Source organism: Silene latifolia, chromosome 2 (genome assembly GCF_048544455.1).
Source record: "Silene latifolia isolate original U9 population chromosome 2, ASM4854445v1, whole genome shotgun sequence".
NCBI lineage: Eukaryota > Viridiplantae > Streptophyta > Magnoliopsida > Caryophyllales > Caryophyllaceae > Silene > Silene latifolia.
The window spans coordinates 9,767,925-9,781,040 of NC_133527.1; the positions used below are offsets into that span (position 1 = coordinate 9,767,925).

At 35.6% G+C, this 13,116-nt stretch overlaps 1 protein-coding gene and 1 long non-coding RNA gene across 7 annotated transcripts; one reads left to right on the forward strand and one right to left on the reverse strand.

Moving 5' to 3' along the window:
* The first annotated feature begins 4,959 nt into the window (after positions 1 to 4,959).
* On the forward strand, positions 4,960 to 8,390 carry LOC141642218 (agamous-like MADS-box protein AGL11). Of its 4 annotated transcripts, none has more exons than XM_074450935.1 (6): positions 4,960 to 6,196; positions 6,865 to 6,964; positions 7,069 to 7,110; positions 7,614 to 7,655; positions 7,751 to 7,914; positions 8,114 to 8,390. In XM_074450935.1, exons 2-6 carry the CDS (start codon positions 6,872 to 6,874, stop codon positions 8,115 to 8,117), a joined length of 345 nt encoding a protein of 114 aa, XP_074307036.1. In that variant the 5' UTR covers positions 4,960 to 6,196; positions 6,865 to 6,871; the 3' UTR covers positions 8,118 to 8,390. The 4 variants fall into 4 exon arrangements, with proteins under 4 accessions (XP_074307036.1, XP_074307038.1, XP_074307035.1 ...); XM_074450937.1 differs by having other exon boundaries at positions 4,964 to 6,196; positions 7,754 to 7,914; XM_074450934.1 differs by lacking the exon at positions 4,960 to 6,196 and adding an exon at positions 6,392 to 6,782.
* Positions 8,391 to 9,363: 973 nt separating this feature from the next.
* On the reverse strand, positions 9,364 to 11,824 carry LOC141642215 (uncharacterized). Of its 3 annotated transcripts, none has more exons than XR_012543221.1 (3): positions 11,665 to 11,824; positions 10,770 to 10,973; positions 9,364 to 10,003 (listed from the first exon to the last, which is right to left on the reverse strand). It is a non-coding gene; the product is annotated as an uncharacterized LOC141642215 (long non-coding RNA). The 3 variants fall into 3 exon arrangements; XR_012543220.1 differs by having other exon boundaries at positions 10,770 to 11,028; positions 11,665 to 11,822; XR_012543222.1 differs by lacking the exon at positions 11,665 to 11,824 and adding an exon at positions 11,049 to 11,109.
* Between the last annotated feature and the right edge of the window lie 1,292 nt (positions 11,825 to 13,116).

Here is a 13,116-nt window from a genome sequence, read left to right on the forward strand (position 1 = left end):
TATATATATATATATATATATATATATATATATATATATATATTATATATTAATTCCAGAAACCAAGGGACTTCAATGTAATTAAAGAAATTTATACAAATTAAATATACTATATAGTTTTAAATCGATACCACCGTGTGATAGACCTGATAAAGGGATCTCAATGTAAATATTATATAGTTTTGGTTAAAAGTATAATATAAACATGCCTTGATGAAGAATATTTATGGAAACTGCATTAAATTAAAGTAATTAAATTTATAAAACACAAGAATATAGTGATTTTCCTTAAAATTAACATGCCCCACTTATGGAATTAATTAGTATCATCATAGAATTATACATTAAATTAAATATATATAGTAAAAGTAATAGTAGCAGCAACGAGATTAATCAAACTAACAGTATTAATGTGGGAGTAGTGACAGTTATAATAATGATAGTGGGAGTAGTGAAAGTAACTACGAATGTAGTGAAAATAACAGTGGTAACAATGAGAAAAAGTATGAACAATTAAATAACCAATTGACTCAAGAAAATATTTTATTTATTTAAATATAGGCCGGATAAAATTAACGGCAATAATGAATTTAACAGAAAAAAAAAAGAGGAATTAGTAAAAGAAACAATAGTAACCACGGGAGTAGTGGACGTAATGATATTAAGAAAGAATGTCGTGAAAGTAATAATATTAATAGCGGAGTAGTGAACGTGTCTCATAATTTGTAAATAAATTTTACATTTCATCATAATTACAAGATATGTTGTAGAAAAATATATTACAGATATTAAACGTGTGAGTTAGACAACTCCAATATAGTTTATTTCCTTGAAATAAAATTTAACGGTAAATAGAGGTAGCCGGGAAGGACACCAAACCTAGTATATATATATATATATATATATATATATATATATATATATATATATATATATATATATATATATATATATATATATATATATATATATATAGGAAGGATCAAGTGAGTCCACCCCAAAGCATTGAGTCCCTAAGTCCTCTTAGGAGCCATTGAAAAGATAGGATGGAGGGTTGAGATTGAAGGGGAAAAGGGAGGGATTAGTGCTAAAATTAGGGGATCAATCCTAATTAATCACTTTCCCTCACTACTATCACTAATCAAGCCCTAATTTCACTATAAAACCCTTCTTTTTCCACTCACTTCTCTCTCATCTCACAATTATCCTCCCCCTCATCTCTCTAAAAACCAAAAAAATTCAAATCCTCTCAAAAATTCAACAAAATTCAAAAACCAAATAATTCAAAAAATATTTCCCCCTCTTCCTCACCTACCCGACCCCACGACCACCTCCACCGCCACATAACCCCAGCCGCAACAACAACCCACCCCCCAAAAAAACACCCTTCTCTTCCTCACTCACCCACCACCGCCCAAACCCGACTACTGCCGACACCATCAACTCGCAGCCACACCACCACCCGACTACCACGGCCACCACTCAACCACCAACCACACCCCACGTCTTCTCCAACACCGTCGCCAATAAGAACCACCAGATCCGCCTGCCGCCATCCGCTGCTCACCTGCCACCACCCGAAAACAACATCACCACCACCCGACAACCCTTCTCACCACCACAAACCACCCAAAAACACCACACGCGACCTACTCCCCAAAAAAAACTCTCATCTCACGCACCTCCGGCCACCCTCACACACCTCCGACATCCACCACGCAGATCTGAGCCACACACTCCCACCGCCACCCTCACGCACCTCCGACACTACCCCACCAGAACCAACCCGACACCACGCACAACCACCACAACCATCACCTTCCCCTGCTTTTCCAACACACCACCACCGCCTCCTTCAACCACCACCCACAGCAACACCAACAGCCGCACATTCCAGATCGGAATTTAAAAAATTCATGGTGGTGTTGTCAATCTGAATTTAGAAAGAAATACGGGTGTTGTCAATTTTTTTATGCCTATGCTGTTTGTAGATGTATGCTTTTGTGTTTGGTTTTTGTGTTTGGTTAGAACTCCTTAGAAGTAATACGGCTTTTGTGTTTGGCTTTTGTGTATGTTTTATTCTTTTCTATTTCTTTTTTTACACCACACGTCTTCTTGTTGTTGTTATTACTTTTTGTTAGAAGTAATACACCACACGTCTTCTTGTTGTTGTTCTTACTTTTTCTTTTTTTTTTTTCTTTTTTTCATTTGTTATTGTGGGTGATTTCAGATCTATTTATTTTTTTGAGTTATTTTACAGTTACACTAGTTTTTCTTTAAATTTACACTTATTTCTTTACAATTACACTCATATTTTTTAACATTTACATGCATTTTTCAGATTTATACTTACAATTCTTTACATTTACACTCATATTTCTTCACATTTACACCCATATTTTTTCACATTTACATGCATTATTCAGATTTATACTCGTATTTCTTTACATTTACACTTATACTTTTTACATTTACACTCATATTTCTTTACATTTACACTTGTATGCCTGTACATTTACACTTGTTAAAATTATATAGATTCGCACTCATATTTTGTGTGGATATGAGTTGGTGGTGAAGGACGACGGTGGTGGTGTTTTTTGGTAGTCGGACTAAAGTTTTACTCGTAAAGGACAAAAGTTACACTTATAAAGGACCAAAGCCACAATTAAAAGACCAAAGTTACACTCTTAAACCTTCAAATTTACACTTAAAATACAACATTTACACTCGTAAAACTTCACATTTACACTTGTAAAATGTTAAAATTATATAAATTCAAAATTTCCGTCACAAAAAATCAAATTTACACTCTTAAAATGTTACATTTACACTCGTAAAACTTCACATTTACACTTGTAAAATGTTAAAATTATATAAATTAAAAATTTCCGTCACAAAAAAATCAAATTTACACTCTTAAAATGTTACATTTACACTCGTAAAACTTCACATTTACACTTGTAAAATGTTAAAATTATATAAATTCAAAATTTCCGTCACAAAAAATCAAATTTACACTCTTAAAATGTTACATTTACACTCGTAAAACTTCACATTTACACTTGTAAAATGTTAAAATTATATAAATTCAAAATTTCCGTCACAAAAAATCAAATTTACACTCTTAAAATGTTACATTTACACTCGTAAAACTCCACATTTACACTTGTAAAATGTTAAAATTATATAAATTCAAAATTTCCGTCACAAAAAAATCAAATTTACACTCTTAAAATGTTACATTTACACTCGTAAAACTCCATATTTACACTTGTAAAATGTTAAAATTATATAAATTCAAAATTTCCGTCACAAAAAAATCAAATTTACACTCTTAAAATGTTACATTTACACTCGTAAAACTCCACATTTACACTTGTAAAATGTTAAAATTATATAAATTCAAAATTTCAGTCACAAAAAAATCAAATTTACACTATTAAAATGTTACATTTACACTCGTAAAACTTCACATTTACACTTGTAAAATGTTAAAATTATATAAATTCAAAATTTCCGTCACAAAAAATCAAATTTACACTCCTAAAATGTTACATTTACACTCGTAAAACTTCACATTTACACTTGTAAAATGTTAAAATTATATAAATTCAAAATTTCCGTCACAAAAAAATCAAATTTACACTCTTAAAATGTTACATTTACACTCGTAAAACTCCACATTTACACTTGTAAAATGTTAAAATTATATAAATTCAAAATTTCCGTCACAAAAAATCAAATTTACACTCTTAAAATGTTACATTTACACTCGTAAAACTCCACATTTACACTTGTAAAATGTTAAAATTATATAAATTCAAAATTTCCGTCACAAAAAAATCAAATTTACACTCTTAAAATGTTACATTTACACTCGTAAAACTTCACATTTACACTTGTAAAATGTTAAAATTATATAAATTCAAAATTTCCGTCACAAAAAATCAAATTTACACTCCTAAAATGTTACATTTACACTCGTAAAACTTCACATTTACACTTGTAAAATGTTAAAATTATATAAATTCAAAATTTCCGTCACAAAAAAATCAAATTTACACTCTTAAAATGTTACATTTACACTCGTAAAACTCCACATTTACACTTGTAAAATGTTAAAATTATATAAATTCAAAATTTCCGTCACAAAAAAATCAAATTTACACTCTTAAAATGTTACATTTACACTCGTAAAACTCCACATTTACACTTGTAAAATGTTAAAATTATATAAATTCAAAATTTCCGTCACAAAAAAAATCAAATTTACACTCTTAAAATGTTACATTTACACTCGTAAAACTCCACATTTACACTTGTAAAATGTTAAAATTATATAAATTCAAAATTTCCGTCACAAAAAATCAAATTTACACTCTTAAAAATGTTACATTTACACTCATAAAACATCACATTTACACTTGTAAAACTCATACACTCGTAAAACATCATATTTACACTTGTAAAACTCATACAACATTACATTTACACTTCTTAAATCTGAAACTCAAAACTGATTAATTAGGGGCTAGAGAGAGAAAGAAAAATTAATTAGTGTATAGAAATTTGATTATTGGTAAATTTTTTTGGTAATTTTCAATCTCAACCACCCATCTCAATCCAACCGTCCACATTTTTTTCCTTTTCTTTTTAATAGCCCTTAATCAAGTTCATCTCATCCATCCAATGAGTCCATCCAATGGCCCTTAGAAGGATTTATGGACTCAATTGGAAAGGAGGACTCATTAGAACTCCTCTCTATATATATATATATATATATATATATATATATATATATATATATATATATATATATATATAAAAATAGGATCCTGTGCGAACCTAAAGTTCGGTGCGAACTTACGAACTAAATAAGGACCACTAGATTTAAAAAAAGAAGAAGTAAATCTGTGGTCAAAAATTAAAATAAACCCAAGTCCCGACATTAAACACACCCACCATCAATCACAAATCACAACCCAACGCTACTCCCAAGTATCACATCCAACAAACTTCGCCGGCACTGGAGCTCCGAGTTAGACTGGCATCAACCTTGCGCCCGTCTGATTTTCGGATCTTGTACCGGTGTTTGGCAGGAATTCAAAGTTTCCTCTTTCTTATTCCCCTTTTCTCCCTCTTCTGAATCCCTTACCCTCCCCCACTGCAAAGTCGTCGGAGATCCAACAGCTCCTCGCCGTCAGCACATATCTCGTTGTCTTTTCAGTGATTAATTTTTGTATATTCTTCATTTCTACTCCTATATTAATAAATCTATTAATCTAATTAAAAAGTTGAAAAGAAAATTGAGATTAAAGGAAGATTTTGCGTAAGTGCAGTTTATAATGGTGCCGGTGAATGTGGAGGTCGAACGATGAGGTACTGTTGGTGGATGGAGCGAGGAGTGGTGGTTTCGTGGATAGAGAAGGGCGCGAGATGTTGATTTAATGGTGTTGTCGAGTTCCATCGACGGCAGGGAAATGTTAATAGCATGCCAACGAAGGTCCTGCTGATGGATGGAGATGATGAGTTCGGGTTGGGTGTGGTGATAGTGACGGAGTGGTGTTTCATGATGTTCTCTATTGACGTCGGTGCCGTACAGAGTTGCGGCGATGTCTCTGGCGTGGGTTGCAGACTGTGGTGGTGTGCTATTAGTGGGTGGTGGTTTGTGGATACACAGAGTAGTACCCTTAGGTACACGAGTATACTGCTATGGATACACATACACAGAGAGTTTATCTGCCTTTGATGTTGCAGCAACTCATGGTGGCTCTCTTATTGAAGGAGCAAAGGGTAAGTCAAATGAGAGCCATAGAGATAACAAGAAGGGGGCTCTAATGACTGATAGCATGCGTAAAAACCAGTTAGTTGGGGGCTTGAAGATTGAAGAGAAACTAAAAGCTAAAACAAAGCAAAAATCTTCTGCCACTCGGTTATTATCTAGTTCAATTCAGCAGCAAGTTTCTGGAAACGAGAGGGATGGGAATGTGTGGCTGCCATCATCTTTTAATGATTTAAAAGATACTTTTATTAACTCTGAGGAGGCTATTGATTTTGATTCAATTGCACAAAATGAGAACGGCGCGCCTGATGATCTAAACGATTGGTTCAAAGATTTGCCAGCTTGTGATTTTACTGGTTGTCTGGATATTCCAATGGACAACCTCAGTATGGTGCTTTGATAGTATATATGGTTAGTATATATAAACAGTATGTGTAAATTTTGTTACTGTATTATTTGTCCGGGCTCAATCAAGGAAGGCGTAAATGTACTTAATTATTGATCTGATTGATTATCACTTCTGTTCTTGCTATTTTCAAAAGAGTTGCCTTTATTTTTCTTCAGTTCTTTTACTGTTCTCAGTTTGTTTCGATTTGTTTTCTTCAGTTCTTTTACCATTCTCTAGGTAGTGGTAGTAGTGGCGGTGGTGGTGGGGCCAGTGGTGGCGGTGGATTGAGGCTGTCCAGGGAGGCTAGTATTGTGGCAGTGGTAGGGCAGTGGTGGTGGTGGCGGAGGTGGATACACAAAATAGCACCTAGATACACATAATATCGGCCCGGATACACATGGTATTACTACGGGATACATGTGTATCTAGTAGTTATATCATGTGTATATGGAAGTACTAACTTGTGTATCTAGCAATTTAAAGAAGTGTATCTGACTTGGCGGAGATGCGTATCTAACAAGTTAAAAGAGTGTATCTAGCAAGGTAAAGACATGTATCTAGCAATCTAGAGAATTGTACCTGACTTGGCGGAGATGTGTATCTAACAAGGTAAAAGAGTGTATCTAGCAAGGTTACGATGTTGAGTTCTTCATGCAATTACTTCACCTTGTGCATTTGTGCTTTGCGTCAGGAATCTGATGGGTGAATGCTTGGGAAGCTTAAGTGTAAAAGAACTGAAGCAAGTGGAGACTAGGCTTGAAAGAGGCATCTCAAGAATTAGATCTAAGAAGGTAACATTTCCCATATTTATAGTTCAGGTAATCAACTTCTGCAATTGCCACTTCCAATCTAATATTCTACTGACAATAACTTGGCATTAATCTGGTGGGTGCAGCATGAATTACTCCTTGCTGACATTGAGTTCTTGCAGAAAAGGGTCAGTTTTTCCTATTGCCTTTAAAAACTCATTACTCAGACCGGTTAGAAACACAGTATTTGATATGAGTGGCCGAGTGGGTGCTCAAGACAGTGAAGAGACAGACTCGGCTATTTTATGAAAACGACCACCAGTATAGTTTTCGTTTAAAATCAAGTTCTATACCTTAACACGATAAATGTTATTCCAACATGTCAATTCCTAACACTGTTCGGACAGTGGTCTAATGCATTTTATGAAGTTGCAGCCATATTTTGATAGGTTGTAAGCATCATTTACGGTTTCAGTGATCAAGATTAACATTGTAAACAATCTTTAATATCATGGATAAAGTATATACTACATTGCAGGAATGCAGGTTGCAGTATCACTGTAATCACGAGTTCACGACCAATACCGAAAGTTATCTTACGTTTTCGACAAAAACTTGAGTATAAAATACTCTGTAATTTTTAACAGATCTTATCTGAGCTCTGAACCATTCGATGTTTTTATGATAACAGGAGATTGAGCTGGAACATGAAAATGTATTTCTCAAAGGAAAGGTATATGTGTATATGCATCAATATTTACAGTACACTTGTTATTTTGTGGTTTCATTTGAGCCTGAATCTCATATTAGACATCCTAATTAAACTAGAAGATATCTGAAGTCGAGGCGCTTCAACAAGTAAATCCGAACCAAGATTTGAGTGCATTCCATCATTTCCATGGTTTTGTGGACAGAGATCACATTATGGATCAAAGCATGATACAGCATAGCAGTGCATTCTCTAATCCTGACAAAAAGTTTCTCAATCTCAGGTAAACTCTAACTCAAAACTACAAGTATCGGGCACACAACGATGTTTACTGTTGATGATAGAATACACAAATACAGACCTATCCAAAAGAGGACATTCGTGTCTGTTTTAAGTGTGTGCATATCGGGTCATTCTGGGTCACTTGTAAACAGAGTACATATTCAATACGGATCTTACCACAACAACCTTTGTATTTGCAGTTGAGCAGGTTTTCTTGATACCGAATGTAGACACTGCATCATCTACAAGCATGTAATGACGACAATTCTCTTCTTTGCAGTCTGGAGTTATATTGAAAATAAGATCAATTGTGCTGAAAATTTGATATTAAACGCACAGAAAAAACAGATTAATTATTGCTCATGTATTATTATTTATATAGCGGCCGATTTGAGTAAATGGCTTACCGGAGATAATAACTTTTGTTGTGGACAGACAAGGATTGTATGTTAAATATAATGCGTATTATACTTGTCAGTCGACTATTAGCCGAAAAATTACCATGTTCTTTACTAGTTGTTTCTGCCTTCAATTGCCATGGACGTTGTTCCCTTCTGCTTTTGTTTCATAGATCGATGTTTTATCAAAATATAAAACCACTCATTATCATTAACATGCAAAAAGGGGATTAATACTCAATTTTCGGCAGAATGGCCCTTGTGCCGTGACACACTGCTTTATGCAACATTTCTCATCTCTATATCTTACTTCATTATATAGACACAGCTGACCTCTCAGCTTACACTATAACAATCAGTTTACCGCAAAAACTGTATTTTGACAACAAGAAATTAACCTCGAACTCATGCTTCAGTCTCAAATAAGTTTTCCAATCCATCCTCAAACTCAAGCATTGATTAACCCTCTTGATTCCAATTACATACAATTATCCGCATTTGGACACAGTTCAGGGTCACGGTCGGGTTATTCCAAGTTCATTTCATCCAGATCAGGACAGATCTGGTTTCAATGTACTTCAAATAAGTCGTTCAAAGTATTGAGTCGGTTTCACTAAGTTCGTGTCCAAATGAAACCAAGTTCGTGTCCAAATATGCGTCCGGTCATCTAAATAGGACCATTCTAGCAACGGCTATGGACACGTAACATATTCATTTAGTTTACTTGCCAACCACTGCAAGCTCAGATTCAGATTCACCCCATGCGTAATAAAGCAACCCGTAACTTTTATTACAATCCCTCTAGATAAAACAATCATTGCAAGTATTTTTGCATCTAGATCAAGAGAGATCTCCCAATTTGAATGTACTTCAATCAAGTCATCGAAGAGTATGATACAGTTTGACTCACGTACCTGTGTCCCGAGTATAAAAGCGGAGCGGTCATATCCAGCCAAGTATATGGACACGTACATTTAGTCATCAACCATACACTTTACGATAAAATTAAGATCTGACTGCTTAGATAAATAAATTCCACATCACGGGGAAAGGGATCAACAACATTACAAATTTCTCATTTAAAAGTTCACTCTCTGGAATTTGTAACCACTACATGAAAATGTTTCTTCCCCGCAGGCAAAACTGACATTAAAAAAAAAAAGGATAAAAATCGTCATAAAACAGATTAGATAACAAAAATGCTTACTAAAGTCATTTTCGAATATTTTGATAGAACAGGGTAAACCAATTTGAATCTTAGACCACCCAGTTGTGCAACTGTTTCTTGATATCGGGCTATGGAAAAACAACTGAATCACTTGAAACACTTGGCATCAACCAACTCTTCACCCTCAAAGGGCTCGCAATCCTCGATCATTTGGTTGACACGCTCCTTCTGAACTTCGTCATTAATGTCCACCTTGGTCCACTCATACAGCTCCATGTCATAGCATTCATCCATCACAAACTGGGGAATCTCAGTCCCACGGAAAAGCCAGAGCCCCTTCACCTTGAATGGCGCAGAACCAATAATCAGCATCTTCCCAAAAGCATATTTGCGGGCCAGATCCATCCTCTGCAAGAACCCGCCTACTTTGTTCATGGTCACAAATGAGACTGTGTTCTCATCATTGTACTTGTAGTCACAGAACCACAAAGAGTAGCCCTCTGGATCATACATGTCCCAGAATCCTGCCAAGTGAAGATATATGTAAGAATATGCTTACAATGTGGGATTATATGACTAGCCCATTAAAAGTCCAATAGTATAGCCGATAGCACTCAAGTGGAAACATAATTAAAGTTACTACATTGTTGAGCAAGCATCTAAAGATACCCATCCAATGGTAAATAGTAAAAACAAGCAGCAAGATTTGTCCACTTTTCCCTTGCTATAGCTCCAGCTTTTCTTATTACTTCCCATACCCGACTACCCGTGTCCAACACGACACCCGGACATGTATCAGACTTAGATACCATAATTTAAGCCAAAACATGGTAATTCATAAAAAAGAGTCGGACGACACTTGCAACACATCCACGTCGTATCATACTAAATGAGTCCAAGTAACATATAGCTCATTTGTCAAGAATTAGAAGTACTTCATGAAATGCAGGCAGTCTACAATATGAAAGACTCAAAGTACAGATGCCCTACTATTATCTCTAGTTACAAAGTCATGGTAGCCCCATGTGATGGGGCATGTCAAATTTGAGCAACAAAGCCCAATGGAATCAGACAAATACAGCATAAGTAAAGATTCTCAACAAGTGCAGATTAACAACATAGAGAGGTACAGAATATGACCGTATCAATAGTTGCATTGAGAGGGGCATGCAAATTAGAGGGCTATTCTACTAAACAATACATTCTGGAGGGATATATACTCCTTTCCAAAAAAGAGTGTATCTAGAAGAGTTACGATGTTGTATAACCAAATATAACCAAATTCTGTACCTTAAACACCAACAGTCTTCTGATTCTCATAACACCGCCGCTTCACGCCTTCACCTGCATCTCATACACTACTTCACTCTTCTGATTCTCATAATCCGTCTTCCCATCACTTCCAAGTATAACCAAATTCTGTACCTTAAACACCAACAGTCCAAACGATGTCGTATTCTTATATCCCGAGTAAAACGTGGTTCCTTCAACGGTCTGTGGTTTGGATTTGATTCTTAGCCTTCTCCTTTTCAATTATACAAATCTCATACTGAAAGAGAATAATCTCACCTTTGAAGTATCAGACAAGGTGTAGACAAGGTGTGTTGCTGTTTTTCCGGATAAACAAGGATTCCTTGTGCGTGCATAATTTGTTATGTCATTTGCATGCATGATTACACTGATAGCTTACTAAGACTAAACTTTTGATTATCTATTGCTTAAAAGATACACATGGTATTACTACTATATACACAAATCGATTTGTGTATCCAGTAGTAATACCACGTGTATCCGGACTGGTATTTCGTGTATCCACGATCAAAAGATAAACTACGACCACCAAACTGGCCATCACAACCACCAACACTACCACCGCCACATCTACTTCCCTGGACTAACCCCACAACAAGCCCCGACCCCGCCATCAGCCCCGACAACCACTTGAACCCACATCAGCGACATCACTGGTGACATAAACGACCACCTCAGACCGCGACGGGGACATCACCCGTCACCACAATACACCACAACATACATCTCCAAGGCCACGATCAGGCCAAATTATAACCCAAAAACGATTAAAAAAATAAAATTTATAATGATCAATTTTTATAAACCTAATTTTTAATTAGAATTCATACCTAAATATCAATTTTCAGAGATTAAAATAAGAATTGAAGCTCACCTTTCTTCTATAATAGACTGAAATCTGTTCTTGGGTGGTAGAAGCGGCGGTGGACATGGCGGCCGGCGGTGGAAGTAGCGGCCGACGGTGGAAGTGTGAGAGGCGATGGAAGTAGAGTGTTTGTGGTGGTTTGGTGTTGAATTGTTTTAGTTTGGCAGAGAAATAAAAAAGAGAGTTTGAGAATGACTTTAATAGGTCAGTTCGTACGGTTCGCACTGTACTTTAGTTCGCACCTGACCCCGACCCTATATATATATATATATATGTATAGAGGCCGGATCCGGTGAGGCACCTCATTATGGCGAGGCGGCCGGACTCACCAAATTCCTTCATTAGACTTAGAATGGACTGTTAGCGCGGAGTCCAAATTGGGCTGAAATTTTGGCCCAAATATTTTATAAATCTGAATGAACCATATCTCTCCAACCCAATTCATTACACTTAACTATCTCCTTTCAACTTTAAACCCGCTCTCTTTCTTTAAAAAAGCAGTGATTTTGGCAAATGCCTCATAGTGGGTAGTTTGAGATATCATCATGCTCTCACATGTACTAATCTCGCCAAGTGATATAATTACGTCATTACGTGCAAATGCTTTCCTGTTTCGCTTGAGCTGATCTGGTTATATCACAGGCATTTCTAGGTATTATGAATGGAAAGGCTCCACAAACAATATTGACTGATCAAAATATGTGCCTTAAAGAGGCAGTGACCATGGAATTGCCGACAACAAAACATGCATTGTGCATCTGGCTGATTGTGGCAAAGTTCCCTTCCTGGTTTAATGCTATTCTCGGAGACCAATATAATGAGTGGAAGGCTGAGTTCTATCGGCTTTATAATATGGAGTTCATTGATGAGTTTGAATTGGGTTGGAGAGATATGGTTCATTCATTTGGCTAACAGGCTAACAGGCATCTTGCCAATTTATTACAGGCTAACAGGCATCTTTTCTTTATTAGGTGAATCTCAGACCTTATTTTGTGAATCTCAGACCTTGTTCAGTGAATCTGAGAGCTTGTTTTGTGAAACTTGGTCATTATAAGTGGTTAAAATCACCTATTTTGTTCTTTGCCTTATTTTGTGAATCTCAGTCCTTATTTTGTGAATCTCATACCTTATTTAGTGAATCTTAAGGCTTGTTTTGTGAAACTTGATCATCATAAGTGGTTAAAATCACCTATTTTGCTCTTTTCTTTATTAGGTGAATCTCAGACTTTGTTTTGTGAATCTCAGACCTTGTTAAGTGAATATTAGAGGTTGTTTTGTGAAACTTGGTCATCATAAGTGGTTAAAATCACGTTTTTTTGCTCTTTTCCTTATTTGGTGAATCTCAGACCTTATTTTGTGAATCTCATATCTTATTCAGTGAATCTTAAGTCTTGTTTTGTGAAACTTGATCATCATAATTGGTTAAAATAACCTATTTTGCTCTTTTCTTTATTAGGTGAA

Coding starts and splice junctions, on each gene's coding strand:
- LOC141642218 (XM_074450935.1), top strand. CDS start 6,872: ATGGGTGAATGCTTGGGAAGCTTAAGTGTAAAAGAACTGAAGCAAGTG. Junction 6,965..7,068: donor CAAGAATTAGATCTAAGAAG/GTAACATTTCCC, acceptor TGGTGGGTGCAG/CATGAATTACTCCTTGCTGA. Junction 7,111..7,613: donor TTGAGTTCTTGCAGAAAAGG/GTCAGTTTTTCC, acceptor TTATGATAACAG/GAGATTGAGCTGGAACATGA.